Raw genomic sequence first — 18,661 nt, 5'->3', positions numbered from 1 at the left:
TGATCATTACCCGTATAGTGCCAGAGGCCAATAAATAAATATTTTATAATAAGTTATTATTTAAAAAAATATATAAAAACAGATTTATCGTATAAAAATACGAAAACAGCATTTTATCAATTTGGCACATCGCAGGGAAGATCATTCAACTTTGGGTGGACAAAGATAAATATGGGTGACCCTGAGATGAACATGTGTCTCAGATACAACAGCACCTATGGAGGTTGTGCTAAGGACAATCCCATGTACAGCTGGCATTAGAAAGGGGTCACTTACTTTAGAGACTATGTTATGCTTTAGACTTTACAACTAGAAAAGCTATCAGATATTATATATATATATAAAAAAAAAAAAAAAAACTTGAGTAAGTCTGAGCTAAAGCTCATCTAAGATTGTCCCGCCAGAACCTTCAGCCACTTTCTTGACAATACAATGAATGTTGACATCTACAGTCGTGGCCAAAAGTTTTGAGAATGACACAAATATTAGTTTTCACAAAGTTGCTGTTAAACTGCTTTTAGATCTTTGTTTCAGTTGTTTCTGTGATGTAGTGAAATATAATTACACGCACTTCATACATTTCAAAGACTTATCGACAATTACATGAAATTTATGCAAAGAGTCAGTATTTGCAGTGTTGGCCCTTCTTTTTCAGGACCTCTGCAATCCGACTGGGCATGCTCTCAATCAACTTCTGGGCAATTCCTGACTGATAGCAACCCATTCTTTCATAATCACTTCTTGGAGTTTGTCAGAATTAGTGGGTTTTTGTTTGTCCACCCGCCTCTTAAGGATTGACCACAAGTTCTCAATGGGATTAAGATCTGGGGAGTTTCCAGGCCATGGACCCAAAATGTCAACGTTTTGGTGCCCGAGCCCCTTAGTTATCACTTTTGCCTTATGGCACGGTGCTCATCGTGCTGGAAATGCATTGTTCTTCACCAAACTGTTGTTGGATTGTTGGAAGAAGTTGCTGTTGGAGGGTGTTTTGGTACCATTCTTTATTCATGGCTGTGTTTTTGGGCAAAATTGTGAGGGAGCCCACTCCCTTGGATGAGAAGCAACCCCACACATGAATGGTCCTCAGGAGGCTTTACTGTTGGCATGACACAGGACTGATGGTAGCGCTCATCTTTTCTCTCCGGACAAGCCTTTTTCCAGATGCCCAAACAATCGAAAGAGGCTTCATCGGATAATATGACTTTGCCCCAGTCCTCAGCAGTCCATTCACCAGACTTTCTGCAGAAGATCAATCTGTCCCTGATGTTTTTTTTGGAGAGAAGTGGCTTCTTTGCTGCCCTTCTTGACACCCAGGCCATCTTCCAAAAGTCTTCGCCTCACTGTGCGTGCAGATGCGCTCACACCTGCCTGCTGCCATTCCTGAGCAAGCTCTGCACTGGTGGCACTCCGATCCCGCAGCTGAATCCTCTTAGGAGACGATCCTGGCGCTTGCTGACTTTCTTGGACCGCCCTGAAGCCTTCTTAACAAGAATTGAACCTCTTTCCTTGAAGTTCTTGATGATCATATAAATTGTTGATTAAGGTGCAATCTTAGTAGCCACAATATCCTTGCTGTGAAGCCATTTTTCTGCAACGCAATGATGGCTGCACGCGTTTCTTTGCAGGTCACCATGGTTAACAATGGAAGAACAATGATTTCCAGCATCACCCTCCTATTAACATGTCAAGGTCTGCCATTTTAACCCAATCAGCCTGACATAATGATCTCCAGCCTTGTGCTCGTCAACTTTCTCACCTGAGTTAACAAGACGATTACTGAAATGATCTCAGCAGGTCCTTTAATGACAGCAATGAAATCCAGTGGAAAGTTTTTTTGGGATTAAGTTAATTTTCATGGCAAAGAAGGACTATGCAATTCATCTGATCACTCTTCATAACATTCTGGAGTATATGCAAATTGCTATTATAAAAAACTTAAGCAGCAAGTTTTCCAATTTCCAATATTTATGTAATTCTCAAAACTTTTGGCCACGACTGTACACTACTTGGATGAATGTCCCCACTGTCATTGTCAACTGTAGGATCATTCATACAACAGCATACCAGGCAAGACTCCTTGGTCTTTCAGCACAACGGCAAACGAGCAGACAAATCACAGCGGTTATAACATATACATGTTGCATTCAATGGTCCACATTTTCCAACTAATGGCGGATCGCATTTTCAAACAACGAACAGCCAAAAAAAGGGCTGTATGGGCGCCTTATGATTTGAGTGACTTCCTTAGGTGCCCATTCATGACACAAAATGTTGGCCTGACTTTGGCTATTTTAGCGGACCATTGTTTGAAAAACTAGCTTGATGGCCAACGGGAGACTTCTGTCTACCAAAAACATGTTTGGCCAGGTTGGAAAATTTCATCTGAAACTGGCCGATCATTTACAATTTTGCTCCACACCGTCTCCTTTGTTGACCAGTTTAGCGTCTTCTGTTGCTAGTGTGATGTTTCATGCGATGGCCAGCTCAGATCACGGTATGAGGATGGTACCATTGCCTTGCCCAAGTATGGCTCCAAGTTGAAATTTGATCAAGGCTTCATCCACTAATCAAGGGGAAACATTCTTAGATGAAATGGTTTCTCCTAAAAAATACTTTTATACAGAAACTCAATGAAAGTTAATAAAGAGTCAGCTTTTAGCTCGAGTATCATATCCAAGGAGGATGAAGGAAGTTGTGACTTGGAAATGTGCAGCTGGTGGATCATTTGTGATGCTCCTTTTCAGTAGGCACATGTGATAAGGCATGTGATTTCTTTGAACATCTTTCAGAGACCATAAAACTTCACATTCCTTATCTGTAATATAATTAAGGACTCATTCTCAAGATCTTTGATATGTTGTTCTGTTATTTTTTAAATGTCCATTCATTCCCCCATGTCTCTGTTCTTATTGTATATATATTGCTGTTTCTTCATATATTCTTGTAGTACGCCTGATGAAGGGACTGGTGATGTCTCGAAAGCTCGCTATGTAACATCAATACTTCAATTTTTGTTGGCCATTAAAAAGGTATCACACCTGCAATACTCTTATTTTGTTTCTCTTAAAGGGGTTGTCCGGGTTCAGATCTGAACCCGGACATACCCCCATTTTCACCCAGGACGCCCCCCTGACAAGAGCATTGGAGCAGTTCATGCTCCGATGCTCTCCTTTGCCCTGCGCTGAATCACACATTTTGTGGAGTATCGGTGATGTACCGGACTCTTCTTCGGGCTGCCAGGCGGAGGCTTCTACCCATCAGTGAGCCCGGTGACGTCACCGGCACTGATGGGAGGGTTTTAGTGCTGCCATAGCCTGTAAAATGGCTAGGGCAGCACTAAAGCCCGCCCATCAGAGCCGGTGATGTCACTGAACACACTGCCGGGCGGAAGCCTTGTTATTGTGAATAAAAGAGCCCTTGCCCTGCGCTATCCTGCGCAGGGCAAGGGAGAGCATCGGAGGAGCATGAACTGCTTCGATGCTCATGTCAGAGAGGGCTGCCTGGGTGAAATTATGGCTATGTCCGGGTTCAGCTCCGAACCCGGACAACCCCTTTAATGAGAAACATCTTTGAAATGGTTATCTGTGTATGCTCTTCCACTTAGTCAAAGGTGCAAAGTAAAAAAAACCTTTCATTCTCAAAGTCTTTAAAAATATGTGCCTTGTGGAAAATCTTAGGACTGTTTACCAGTCCAACCAGTGGCCTAGGCAGCAAAAACATTATCCATATCCTAAAAAGCCTCATAAAGAGAGGAAGACACGATGATCTTCTCTGTTCCAGTTGATTCTATACGGAGCTGTAAAATAGACAAAAAGAAGCAATTACTTATGTACAAAACAGAAATGTCCAGAGATGGATGCTGAAGGTCCATGGAGTATCGTCTCCACATCACTGTAGTAATCTAACAACTGGGCAGAACAAAAAGCAAACTGTCTCCCTGGTCAAACATAATGGGATAAAATGACCTCCCCCCAGGTCTGCTGCTTGGGCTGGTGTGAGGTCATAGCTGTCTCTTCTCCCTATTGACTATTTAGTGTATTATTTCCTTAATGAAATATTAGAAAGTCACATAGACATAGTCAAGTGATAACAGTCTGAATCTGAGTGGAAATGCCAATGGGCACCCAGAACGTCAGCCACCCGGCACAAAGTAAAGTGCCCACATCGCTTTGGGGATGGTAGGTAGAAAGCTCAGCTGGTTTCTATGACTTTGGGTTATGTGTTCTTGAACATATGAGGCCTCAAAATTGACAATGCCTCCAGTTAATTAGTCTGAGATCTTAACCTCCACCCACCGTCAGACCAACCAAGTACCACATTCATTGGCGCATTTTAAACTACTCATCTAGGGAATTAATAGAAGTCCTCCAAGCTGTCTGTATATGGTTGAAGGTGTAAACAGATATACTCTGTCAAGATCTGTAGCTTCCAGGACCAAGCCCATAAATAATAATTTGATATACTGATGGCTATTTAGGCCTATCAGGGTATCTACCAACTATTGTCTAATATACAGTCGGGATGTAGTAGATTATTACTTGGTTCATCTTTAACCTTGGATCCCTGTGAAAAGTAAAGAAAAAAAAAGAAAAAACAAACAAACAGTGATGATGAGGCTCCTACAATATACTAGATAGAAAATCAATAGTTAATAGGGACTACAAAACACCTAAAAGGCACTTGTATCATTCTAGAATAGGCTAGGTCTCTTTGGTTGATGGTCAAGAAGATCTTAGGCTAGTTTCGCACCTGCAGTGTGAACTCTGGAAGGATGGTCCAGAAGACAATGCCGGGAATAGGCCGGACACAAATCACAGCATTGTCTGCTGGAATCCGGCCAGACACAAAATTCTCTGCTGGAACAGCTTGCCGCAATTCACACTGAAGAAACTAGCCTCACCCTCTTTTCTGCAATAAATAAATATTTAAAAAGGTTGGCCTAATCCGGGACCGGCCAATCATATAATGAGAATCGACAGCAGATGTTGGGAGAAAGAAGGAAGGATCAGGCTGTTGGATTTCAACATGCACAATTATTTTGCTCCAAGGGAAGTTAAGAAGCCGACAAACTCTCCTCACTCTTTTGAGACCACGTTAGAGAACGGGGGGAGTAACCGTCAGCTGAACAACGGTATAGAAAGTTTTTTGTATAATGTTATTATAGAGAGTTTCCATATTTATTTTTATCAGAGAAGCATTGTCTGGCCTGTAAGATTCCTTACATCTACTTGGCAAGGAGAAAATAGTAACCCCCCCCCCCCCCTCCCCACATAATCCAGACTCTGCTCTATAACTCCAAAATGGCCAACCACCTTCGTATTAGCAGTTATAATAGAAAGAACAGCCATAAAAAGCAGTAGTAAATATATTCATTCAACTTACCTCATCATCTTCTTGGTCTTTGAATCTATGAAGAGACAATAAGAGTGACCTTAGAACGACTGAATATTTGTACTAATCACATATATAAGCACAAGTGTCAAAGATAAGTTTCTTACTCAGACTTTCCTTGATGGATATTGATAAATGAAGACTCTTCAGTGTCTAAGAAGAGAGCAGAAGAACAACAGTTTTATCATGTTCATAAAATGCATCATAGGGATTTGGCTTGTGTCCCAATGACCTGACCATCAATGGGAATTCAACCACATGGGAGTGATACCAAGAACCTTCAAAGATCAGAATTATGAGACTCGCCAAGCCTATCTAACTACTATTTAAATACCCTGTGAGATTCACCACTCAGGAACTCAATAAGTCAGAGCGGAGAACCATGACCAGCTCATGTTCAGGAGACCTGTCATATAGGAAGGGGTCGCCCAAAACGGCCAACTTCTTTATTGATTGGGTCTTTCCCTTTCCTTGTTGGTCACTGTTGTTGAGAGGACTACGGACCATGGATGATCTATGGACTCTAGCCTATGAGTTTACAGTCTAGTTTTCTCAAAGTGCATAAACAGTAACAATATGGCACTTTTACCCGGTTTTACCAATTTATTATGGTACTGTATGTTTCACTGACATAAACCCATCCCTACAGGGTTGGACTGCACCACCCCAGAACCAGAGAGACCTCTGAAAGGTCCAGGTTATACTACCATAGTGGTCTCTAAAAGGTGAGAAAAAAAACATATTAAACTTGATTAATGACATGGGCCTAGAGAATAATTTTCTCTGGTTGGCCCAAGAAACCCCACATCCATGGTCTACCGCATCCCTCTTTACATTTCTACTGATGGAAGATCAAAAGTTCCTTCAACAATGTTCTAGGTCACTCAGTCGATATGGCCACAAAAAGAGTCTGAAGTCTTCCCTCCCAGATCTTTACAGACCCAGTTGACTATAGCTGTGTAATCACTTGATACTCTATAACTTGGAGGTGAGAATAATCTGTATTACAGTGCTAGGTTATAGGTGATAAAGTTGACTTACCTGTTTCTTGAATGGGAAAATTCACGTGGTCTTCATTATTCGGGTCACCTGGAAATAACAACAGATTACTATAATACGTGTAGAAGACTATTCGAAAAGTAGTCCCTTTCTATAAAGACGGAAGCTAAGAGAATCAGTCACCAATCTTGGATTGGCTGCTATCCTTCGTTATGTTGCAAGGCCTGTGAAAATCTGGGACAATAGGGGTAGAAACCTCTAGTAGAAGCTCCACAAAGACAAACTTTCTTTCTCTTGGAGGAGAGCTAATCTGTATATCCTTTTTCCCAGGGAACATTGCATGGCATCTAAGACTCCCTATGTTAGCTGTGACTCTCTCTGCACGGAGAATCAGCATCCTCAAGGCCTAATGCCAAATGCAAAGCCAACAGATTCTTCTCCTGAGTGTAAGGCCACTGGTTGCCATGAACTGCAGACACATTAAACTGTAGTATTAAACTTCTGGAGGGCAGGGACTGGTTACCAAAGTACTTAATGCCAAGGACTGGGGCATTCAATTAAGGAAAAGTAAGAGGCCTTTTGCTCTACATGCCAAGAGAAAATATATGAAGAGTAGACAGTATCTTACATAGTTCCAAAAGACACAGGTCTATCAGTTCTAACCTCTACTACTGTGTTAATCCAGAGGATGGCAAAAGACCTCCCCAGGTTGGAAACCAGTGGCCCCATATTTCAAAAATGTCAAATTATCCAGCAGCCCTTGCTTTTGCAGTGTATTCCGTGGTGATGCCAAACCAAAAAATTGCACAGTAATATGCAGTCCGTGGTATTGTGCTAAAGGGGCTCAGAAGATCTAACAGCAGAACTGTGAATACAGCTCAAGTAAAATACAAGATTCTAAGAAGGATCGGGCATGTTGAAACTCAATATTCCTGACCCATTAATTTATGGAAGAAATAAGCTGCCACCAGCGTTGACTTTGTCTCAGAACACATATACGCCTGGTGTGTCTGTGTATGGGGGATGATCAGGAGGAATCTATAGTCATGGACTGCCTAAGGACTAAGCAACTTATATTCAATGTGTAATTATGTCATCGGTAAGAAGATATTATGTTATTTTTATCCAGAGATGGACATACCTTGTCCACTTGAGTCTGATGACCTCTTCCAACACTTCCACAACACCACCACAGATAATATCAACACCGATATCAAGGAGACCATTTTCATTATCCATCTATGTGACCTTTCTGTAAGGAGTAAAACCAGACGTTAGAAGAATTACTAAAAATCTTACACTCTGTGTCGGAATAGACCATCAATATCCCCAATGTATTAATGGACACAACTGTACCCTTTAAATACCACCTCAGAACAAGGATACCCAGTTAGCTATACGTATGGAAACATCTAATTTTCCAGTTTTGGCCTTCATTGGCATGGAGAGTCATTTTCAAGGGAGAATAATCGATATTTGTACTATATATCATCGATGATCATGATGACTTACGTGTATTTGGAACCGAAGAAGATGAAGTTGAAAATGAAGACTGATCATCTTGATCACCTAGAAATAATTAGAGATTACAGAGGAACATCTCCAAAACACCACCCCACATCCAGACCAGTTTGTGGTTTCACCATATCTTAGGCTATGTTCACATCATGTTCTTTTGTCTCTGGCTCTTTTTACACTTTGTCTGCAGTGGACGTTTACCATAGCCCCTGATGCATATGTTAAAAGTATCTATAGGCCCTCATTACGCTGTTAATAATGGCCCCATTATGACAAGTGGTCTTTTAGCCTCCTTCAGCAGTGTCCATCAGGACGACCCTTTTTGCACTACAGTAGATAATTTCTAAAAATATTTTTGTTTTAGCATAGGTCATGGAGGCATCCATTAATTGTACATGCCCAAGGCTTCCATAGAGAAATCCTCCTAATGGAAACTTTGCAAGAACCCAGCAGACACATTGCGACTAGAACCTAAAACGGTATATAACGTTGGGAACAGCTGTTTGGCCTTCAAGAGATGGAATAGTGTAGTCCACCATACTATCCCATATCTACTCATTCGTGGTAATCTGACGTATACCAGGCAGAAGAACAGTCTATTGAATGCAGCCTGACTACTGGAGTCCTATGGACACGTTTAAAGTGTAAGTTGGGAGATGCTCTAAATGCCAAAAAAAAAAACATGATGTGAACAGACCCTTGTTCATACTGCCCATTTTCTTTCAGAATATCACATCTACAGTATAGTGCAATTTTGGTATGTATCAAATACTTTAATTTTTAAGACAGTAGACCCTTTGTATAAAGACTAAGCAACAGGGATCATTCTCTTATCTATAGAGGCCTCCAGTTTACTGAACAGGTCATGGCGAGGAAACATCAGCCCCAGACTTTGTCTGGTGCCAGAAGCGATAGCCAGCAGTACCCTGTTGCCCCCATTCGATTACCCTATGGTATTTAGTTGGTGCATATGTGCCTGCAAATAGATTTAGTTTCGCTCATTTTCATGCTACTGTACTACCAATCACAGAGCCCCCAATACTCAGCCAAGACATCCATAGGGCCCCCAATACTCAGCCAAGACATCCATAGGGCCCCCAATACTCAGCCAAGACATCCATAGGGCCCCCAATACTCAGCCAAGACATCCATAGGGCCCCCCAATACTCAGCCAAGACATCCATAGGGCCCGCAATATAGGGATGAGCGGTAAACCGGTGTCAACGATATATCGCGGTATTAAGAAACAGCGATATGGCGATATCGCCGTTTCCAAATAACCGCGGTATTTGGTGACATCATAGGGGCAGTCATATGCGTGCCGACCCCTCCAAAATTATTGTCAGCCTGCCCCTGCATCATGCATCATAATATGTACGGTATGTACATATTACTTCCTGCAGCCGCCGCCCCCCGGCTCCGCCTCGCTCCTATATTCAAGTCTCCGCGCACTGGCCGAGCACAGGAGCGAGGCGCGCAAAGTCAGGCAGCAGTCCGTGTCCAAGCCAAGGTGGCGGAAGAGGAGTGAGAGACCCTAACGGCCCGGGTGTCAGAAATAAAGGTTGTACTGTCTATGTCTTCTGCGGCCCATGGTGATGGCAGTTGATAAACTATAATGTCTCCTTGTTGCCCCCATACCGGAGCAACAAGAAGACATTGCTGTATGGGGGCCACAAGACATTATTATACTGATGGCAGAGGGGTTACAAATTGTTGTCCCATACAGTATAATGGTACCAGGTAACCCCATGCAGTATAGTGAGTCTTGTGGCCACTGCCTTCCCATACAGTATATAATGTCTCCTTGTGCCCCGCTCCCTGCCCATACAGTATATAATGTCTCCTTGTGCCCCGGTCCCTGCCCATACAGTATATAATGTCTCCTTGTGCCCCGCTCCCTGCCCATACAGTATATAATGTCTCCTTGTGCCCCGCTCCCTGCCCATACAGTATATAATGTCTCCTTGTGCCCCGCTCCCTGCCCATACAGTATATAATGTCTCCTTGTGCCCCGCAGCCTGCCCATACAGTATATTGTGCCCCGCTCCCTGCCCATACAGTATATAATGTCTCCTTGTGCCCCGCTCCCTGCCCATACAGTATATAATGTCTCCTTGTGCCCCGCAGCCTGCCCATACAGTATATAATGTCTCCTTATGCCCCGCTGCCTGCCCATACAGTATATAATGTCTCCTTGTGCCCCGCTCCCTGCCCATACAGTATATAATGTCTCCTTGTGCCCCGCAGCCTGCCCATACAGTATATAATGTCTCCTTGTGCCCCGCTGCCTGCCCATACAGTATATAATGTCTCCTTGTGCCCCGCAGCCTGCCCATACAGTATATAATGTCTCCTTGTGCCCCGCAGCCTGCCCATACAGTATATAATGTCTCCTTGTGCCCAGCAGCCTGCCCATACAGTATATAATGTCTCCTTGTGCCCCGCAGCCTGCCCATACAGTATAACGTCTCCTTGTGGCTGCCCCCATACAGTATAACGTCCCCTTGTGGCTGACCCCATACAGTATAATGTCTCCTTGTGGCTGACCCCATACAGTATAACGTCTCCTTGTGGCTGACCCCATACAGTGTAACGTCTCCTTGTGGCTGCCCCCATACAGTATAACGTCTCCTTGTGGCTGCCCCCCATACAGTATAACGTCTCCTTGTGGCTGCCCCCATACAGTATAACGTCTCCTTGTGGCTGACCCCATACAGTGTAACGTCTCCTTGTGGCTGCCCCCATACAGTATAACGTCTCCTTGTGGCTGCCCCCATACAGTATAACGTCTCCTTGTGGCTGCCCCCATACAGTATAACGTCTCCTTGTGGCTGCCCCCATACAGTATAACGTCTCCTTGTGGCTGCCCCCATACAGTGTAACGTCTCCTTGTGGCTGCCCCCATACAGTGTAACGTCTCCTTGTGGCTGCCCCCATACAGTATAACGTCTCCTTGTGGCTGCCCCCATACAGTATAACGTCTCCTTGTGGCTGCCCACATACAGTATAATGTCTCCTTGTGGCTGCCCCCATACAGTATAACGTCTCCTTGTGGCTGCCCCATACAGTATAACGTCTCCTTGTGGCTGCCCCATACAGTATAACGTCTCCTTGTGGCTGCCCCCCATACAGTATAACGTCTCCTTGTGGCTGCCCCCATACAGTATAATATCTCCTTGTGGCTGCCCCATACAGTATAATATCTCCTTTTGGCCCCCATACAGTATAATATCTCCTTTTGGCCCCCATACAGTATAATATCTCCTTTTGGCCCCCATACAGTATAATATCTCCTTTTGGCCCCCATACAGTATAATATCTCCTTTTGGCCCCCATACAGTATAATATCTCCTTTTGGCCCCCATACAGTATAATATCTCCTTGTGTTTTTTTCTTTTAAACGGGTAATTATCGCGATATATATCGTTATCGTCTGAATATTTTTGATATCGCCCAACCCTACCCCAATACACTACCAAGACATCCATAGGGTCCCCAATACACTACCAAGACATCTATAGGGTCCCCAAAACCTTCCAGTGCTCTATACACCAACATAATCTTATACTATTCTGCTAACTCTAGGACACCCCCACATTTGGAGGAGGTGGTCCTGAGACACCACCAATTATTAGAATACAGACATGTCTGCATTTCAAGGAATTGGAGAATTATAGAACAACAATTCCAGCTGAACACCCTGTATTGATGTTTTTAATCCTTATGTGGACAATGGAAATAGACATGACCTACGTACTATACAAACAAATTCCATGTCCTGGGGGTCTAGTGGCTCCATCCTCTGGACTATGTTCCCAGTATTGTCCACACCCTGATGATCAGGGTCCTGGTGTCTGTATTTCTAGGTATAGTAAAATCTGATGTCCATGATAGATAGTCAATCTTAAGTAAAAGAATCCTATTGCAATGACCTTCTACAGGGACAAAACAGAGTTCTTGCCTATCCTACAAGACCAGGTGTTCCTCATGTAGGCCTCTGCTTCAACCTGATAATGGAGCCCAGCCATAACTGGGACCACATGGTCAACCAGGAGACCACATGGTCAACCAGCTGACCGTCTGTCAGTACAGCAGGTATCTGAAGTCTTATCTTCAGGGTCTGACATCCCCCGCCGCCCTGTAGTAGGGTCAGCACTATCCACACTACGTGACTTGTTTTTCTGTAATGTTCATTTACTCTTGGTTTGCCCTTTAAACTCAATAACCAGGAATACATACCACCACAAATGGTGACGTTAAAGGTCTCTTTTCTCACTTCACCATCTTCATTTAAAGTAATGTCATCTGTGTATATTCCAACATCATCTTCAGTCACATTTTCTATGACCAGTTTGGTCCCATTATCACGAAGCTTGTATTTGTTGTTCAATATGGAAGTCACTTTGCCATTTTCAGTCTTCGCAATCAGCACGTCTTTTTTTGGGGATGTAAACTTTATTTTCCTCTCGATACCCAAAGGTGCCAAAGACAACGTGATGTCGGAATTTAAATCCCCACATATTTTATAAGTTGGAGCTTGTACTACAACAGAACAGGAAAGTATTCGTTAAGGGATCTTACATACAGTAAAAGTCATTCTCTACTTTACTGAAAAGCCACCACCTCCCAATTCTGTCCGCCAACTTGGTCTTCTGCCATAGATAACTCCAGGCCTCATACAGTGCTATTTTCCATTGTAAAGACCAGAGGGGTCCAGCAAAACCGTAAAGAACCAACCAGACGGCACATTTTACACATGGCATCCCCTTTTCCCACGTCTTTGGTTAGGGTCAAGGCACTCAGCTGGTCAAAACACTTGGGTGATCTACGCAATTCTATAAAATATAAAAAAGGACTGTATGTATGTATGTTCGTTCCGCGAACGCAACCATCAATTTCAACAAAACTTGGCATACACATCCCTTGCTACCTGGAAAGAAATCTTGTGGGGGGGGTCTCAGCTCTCTAGGACGTACCGTTCCCGAGATATTCCCAAAAAACAACCTGCATTAGCCAATACAAGCCTCTCTCTTCATATCTCAACTGCCATACACACGGTCACATGACCCTTATCAGCCAATAGAAGCTTGCAGGCTCTTAGTCTCCACATACACACAGTTTTACTCCAGGTTTCCATAACAACCCAGCCATTTTTCTTCACTGCTGTAGGTCAGCTTTAGGCAAGGGCTGCACGACACATAGGGCACAACGACACGGCTACATGCATCCATCTTGGATGGATTTTTCTGCGACTGTCGCAGCATGTCGCAGTGTGACACCATAGCCTAGCATTATAAAAATTGTTGCGCGACACATGTCGTCATGTAGCCCTAGCCTTAAAGGGGCAGAGCACCGCGGAGGTCACTGCCAAGGGGGCGGGCACCGCAGAGGTCACTGCCAGGGTCACTGAGCTAAGCAAGTTTTATGCAAAATATATATATATATATATATATATTTCCTCATTTCCCTGGTTCTTTTCTGGCCCTTTGTTTACATGCAATAAAAACAATCTGTGCCCCTCACCTCCCCCCTGCACTGCTAAGGGAGTGAATACAAGAGCTGCCCTGAGTGACATGTCTGCCTGCTGGGGGACTCTGCAGCATGTTGTATGTGGAGTGTAGGACTACAAGTCCCAGCTGTATAATGACACTGCTAAGGGAGTGGATACAAGAGCTGCCCTGAGTGACATGTCTGCCTGCTGGGAGACTCTGCAGCATGTTGTATGTGTAGGACTACAAGTCCCAGCTGTATAATGACACTGCTAAGGGAGTGAATACAAGAGCTGCCCTGAGTGACATGTCTGCCTGCTGGGGGACTCTGCAGCATGTTGTATGTGGAGTGTAGGACTACAAGTCCAAGCTGTATAATGACACTGCTAAGGGAGTGGATACAAGAGCTGCCCTGAGTGACATGTCTGCCTGCTGGGAGACTCTGCAGCATGTTGTATGTGTAGGACTACAAGTCCCAGCTGTATAATGACACTGCTGTGTTGGATTGTCAATGCAACCCTCTTCTCCCACTCTTCACACACTGATAGCAACACCGCAGGAGAAATGCTAGCACAGGCTTCCAGTATCCGTAGTTTCAGGTGCTGCACATCTCGTATCTTCACAGCATAGACAATTGCCTTCAGATGACCCCAAAGATAAAAGTCTAAGGGGGTCAGATCGGGAGACCTTGGGGGCCATTCAACTGGCCCACGACGACCAATCCACTTTCCAGGAAACTGTTCATCTAGGAATGCTCAGGGAACGTGCCAGCTAGATGAACAGTTTCCTGGAAAGTGGATTGGTCGTCGTGGGCCAGTTGAATGGCCCCCAAGGTCTCCCGATCTGACCCCCTTAGACTTTTATCTTTGGGGTCATCTGAAGGCAATTGTCTATGCTGTGAAGATACGAGATGTGCAGCACCTGAAACTACGGATACTGGAAGCCTGTGCTAGAAACCAGCCACTTTATGTGAGTTAATTGGAAAGCTGTTACATTTGCCCAGTTAGGAACATAGAAAGAACAAATAAATAACTCTGATAACCCCTTTAAGGATGGAGGCCCTGGAAAGTGGGTGAATAGCAAAGGAGGCCCAAAATCTGAGCGACTCCAAATAATTCTAGGAGAGTTGCCAGATCGAAAACAGTTTATGGATATCCGGGCTGATTCCGATGACCACTCGTACACGTGTATGGGGTCCCGACAAACTTAACAACTCTTCCAGGAGCCTGCCAAAAGTTTTGAGAGAATTGTCAAGCATAACAGAAGTCTTCAAAGAAGCAAGATGTAGAGTGATATCATCAGCATCCTGTGCCCACCTGCTCCAGGAGTGATCCATAGACTGCTGCTTACCACATTTTGCCAATATAATTGTGATAGGGTGAAATGAATGTTCTTGGTGCCCAAATCAAGAAATTCAGAAAGCAGTGTTCAATGCAGGACCAGAAGGCACCTGCTGTATATCGTGTCTCTGGAGGACGCTGCCAGCTCCTACATCACTTATATCAAGGCATTGAGCTGACTACCCCTCCACCTGTGCCCAATCAGGACACCGCACCATCTTTCATTACTATAAACCAGATTGTCTAGGGTTAATAGATACACAGCAGTCATAAGTCTTCTAACTTTTCCTGCCACTGCTTTGTGATTGCATCGCTTAGATAAGGGTCGATTTACACACACGCGTATGGAGAACGCACGCGGAAGGGGGTCGCGGACGGAGAACGCACACGCGGACGGAGAACGCAGACGGAGAACGCACACGCGGACGGGGGTCGCGGACGGAGAACGCACACGCGGACGGGGGTCGCGGACGGAGAACGCACACGCGGACGGGGGTCGCGGACGGAGAACGCACACGCGGACGGGGGTCGCGGACGGAGAACGCACACGCGGACGGGGGTCGCGGACGGAGAACGCACACGCGGACGGGGGTCGCGGACGGAGAACGCACACGCGGACGGGGGTCGCGGACGGAGAACGCACACGCGGACGGGGGTCGCGGACGGAGAACGCACACGCGGACGGGGGTCGCGGACGGAGAACGCACACGCGGACGGGGGTCGCGGACGGAGAACGCACACGCGGACGGGGGTCGCGGACGGAGAACGCACACGCGGACGGGGGTCGCGGACGGAGAACGCACACGCGGACGGGGGTCGCGGACGGAGAACGCACACGCGGACGGGGGTCGCGGACGGAGAACGCACACGCGGACGGGGGTCGCGGACGGAGAACGCACACGCGGACGGGGGTCGCGGACGGAGAACGCACACGCGGACGGGGGTCGCGGACGGAGAACGCACACGCGGACGGGGGTCGCGGACGGAGAACGCACACGCGGACGGGGGTCGCGGACGGAGAACGCACACGCGGACGGGGGTCGCGGACGGAGAACGCACACGCGGACGGGGGTCGCGGACGGAGAACGCACACGCGGACGGGGGTCGCGGACGGAGAACGCACACGCGGACGGGGGTCGCGGACGGAGAACGCACACGCGGACGGGGGTCGCGGACGGAGAACGCACACGCGGACGGGGGTCGCGGACGGAGAACGCACACGCGGACGGGGGTCGCGGACGGAGAACGCACACGCGGACGGGGGGTCGCGGACGGAGAACGCACACGCGGACGGGGGTCGCGGACGGAGAACGCACACGCGGACGGGGGTCGCGGACGGAGAACGCACACGCGGACGGGGGTCGCGGACGGAGAACGCACACGCGGACGGGGGTCGCGGACGGAGAACGCACACGCGGACGGGGGTCGCGGACGGAGAACGCACACGCGGACGGGGGTCGCGGACGGAGAACGCACACGCGGACGGGGGTCGCGGACGGAGAACGCACACGCGGACGGGGGTCGCGGACGGAGAACGCACACGCGGACGGGGGTCGCGGACGGAGAACGCACACGCGGACGGGGGTCGCGGACGGAGAACGCACACGCGGACGGGGGTCGCGGACGGAGAACGCACACGCGGACGGGGGTCGCGGACGGAGAACGCACACGCGGACGGGGGTCGCGGACGGAGAACGCACACGCGGACGGGGGTCGCGGACGGAGAACGCACACGCGGACGGGGGTCGCGGACGGAGAACGCACACGCGGACGGGGGTCGCGGACGGAGAACGCACACGCGGACGGGGGTCGCGGACGGAGAACGCACACGCGGACGGGGGTCGCGGACGGAGAACGCACACGCGGACGGGGGTCGCGGACGGAGAACGCACACGCGGACGGGGGTCGCGGACGGAGAACGCACACGCGGACGGGGGTCGCGGACGGAGAACGCACACGCGGACGGGGGTCGCGGACGGAGAACGCACACGCGGACGGGGGTCGCGGACGGAGAACGCACACGCGGACGGGGGTCGCGGACGGAGAACGCACACGCGGACGGGGGTCGCGGACGGAGAACGCACACGCGGACGGGGGTCGCGGACGGAGAACGCACACGCGGACGGGGGTCGCGGACGGAGAACGCACACGCGGACGGGGGTCGCGGACGGAGAACGCACACGCGGACGGGGGTCGCGGACGGAGAACGCACACGCGGACGGGGGTCGCGGACGGAGAACGCACACGCGGACGGGGGTCGCGGACGGAGAACGCACACGCGGACGGGGGTCGCGGACGGAGAACGCACACGCGGACGGGGGTCGCGGACGGAGAACGCACACGCGGACGGGGGTCGCGGACGGAGAACGCACACGCGGACGGGGGTCGCGGACGGAGAACGCACACGCGGACGGGGGTCGCGGACGGAGAACGCACACGCGGACGGGGGTCGCGGACGGAGAACGCACACGCGGACGGGGGTCGCGGACGGAGAACGCACACGCGGACGGAGAACGCGCACGCGGACGGGGGTCGCGGACGGAGAACGCACGCGGACGGGGGTCGCGGACGGAGAACGCACGCGGACGGGGGTCGCGGACGGAGAACGCACGCGGACGGGGGTCGCGGACGGAGAACGCACGCGGACGGGGGTCGCGGACGGAGAACGCACGCGGACGGGGGTCGCGGACGGAGAACGCACGCGGACGGGGGTCGCGGACGGAGAACGCACGCGGACGGGGGTCGCGGACGGAGAACGCACGCGGACGGGGGTCGTGAATGCAGAAAGAACATAGATGGGGTTATATAATGCAGAATGGACATGGGAGAGTCGCAAAAGAATGCTGCAACAAACCTGCTGTGTGTGAATATACCCCTAAAGGCTGTCCTGTACCCTGCAGCAGGGGAAGGGTTACCAGGCAGTGACTGACATGTTCCTGAGCAGTGATGGCCAGTTCGCCGACGAACACATGCGATCTGCCATCTTTATTCCCAAGTCCTTACCTGTGCCCGTGCCGCGAGCCGCTCTGAGACACATGCAGTCACCGGGAGCAGGCAGTTCCGAGAACAGCCCGATGAAGGCCCTGCTGTCCACGCCGCTGTCCACACATGCAGTGTTACTCACCTATAGCTGGCAGGCCTGCCAACACAAGGACACTTAGGAGCCCTGCATTCTCCATGACGGACTCCGTGGTTCTGCCACTTACAGCCCCTCCTCCAGCTGCTTCCAATGCGTCCATTCCGGTGCAGCTACATCACTTCCGGGTATAGACTTTTGTCCGGGTATAGAAAAGTGCCAGAACACCGTCAGATCCACCATATCTTTTATCCTACGTCACATGATGAGAGCACGTCGCCTGCACTTCCTGTTTCCGCCCCTCCTTTTAAAGTCTCCATAGCAACAAACAGAGAGCGCTGCACATTGACAGCTGCAGATTCACCACAAGGCTGCCGATCATTCCCATCTTTTCTTCTCATAGATTTTTTTTTTAATGCTTTTAGTGTTTTTTTTATCAGTCCAGACTCATTTTTTTTTCCTGCTAGTACATTCACTTTGAAAACCATTTTTTTTTCCCATTTATCTAAGAAATTTGACTTTGACAAGTAGGGCTTGTCTTACATTTTAGTATTTTCAGTGCAAATAAAATACTTTTTTTTAAAACATCATGTACCGTTTCCGTACTTTCATTTTTATATATGAGATATATAGTTTTCGGGGGACTAGAAGCTGCCGTGATGGCAAGTGTCAGCTACAGTGTGTCCTCCACAGATCCCCCATAACAGTGTGTCCTCCACAGATCCCCCATAACAGTGTGTCCTCCACAGATCCCCCATAACAGTGTGTCCTCCACAGATCCCCCATAACAGTGTGTCCTCCACAGATCCCCCATAACAGTGTGTCCTCCACAGATCCCCCATAACAGT

The 18,661-nt window shown here is 48.2% G+C and overlaps 1 protein-coding gene across 4 annotated transcripts; it reads right to left on the bottom strand.

The window, feature by feature from the left end:
* Nucleotides 1-3,478: 3,478 nt before the first annotated feature.
* On the bottom strand, nt 3,479-17,944 carry LOC120981665. Of its 4 annotated transcripts, none has more exons than XM_040411273.1 (8): nt 17,862-17,944; nt 12,148-12,450; nt 7,903-7,959; nt 7,532-7,642; nt 6,433-6,480; nt 5,499-5,544; nt 5,383-5,407; nt 3,479-3,796 (listed from the first exon to the last, which is right to left on the bottom strand). In XM_040411273.1, the coding sequence occupies exons 1-8, from the start codon at nt 17,914-17,916 to the stop codon at nt 3,731-3,733; spliced, it is 711 nt and encodes a 236-aa protein (XP_040267207.1). In that variant the 5' UTR covers nt 17,917-17,944; the 3' UTR covers nt 3,479-3,730. The 4 variants fall into 4 exon arrangements, with proteins under 4 accessions (XP_040267207.1, XP_040267209.1, XP_040267210.1 ...); XM_040411275.1 differs by having other exon boundaries at nt 12,151-12,450; XM_040411276.1 differs by lacking the exon at nt 17,862-17,944 and adding an exon at nt 17,741-17,782.
* Nucleotides 17,945-18,661: the final 717 nt, after the last annotated feature.

The sequence above is a fragment of the Bufo bufo genome, chromosome 11, assembly GCF_905171765.1.
Source record: "Bufo bufo chromosome 11, aBufBuf1.1, whole genome shotgun sequence".
Classification (NCBI taxonomy): domain Eukaryota; kingdom Metazoa; phylum Chordata; class Amphibia; order Anura; family Bufonidae; genus Bufo; species Bufo bufo.
The sequence above is the reverse complement of the archived record's forward strand: the minus strand, read 5'-3'. Positions and strand labels throughout refer to the sequence as shown.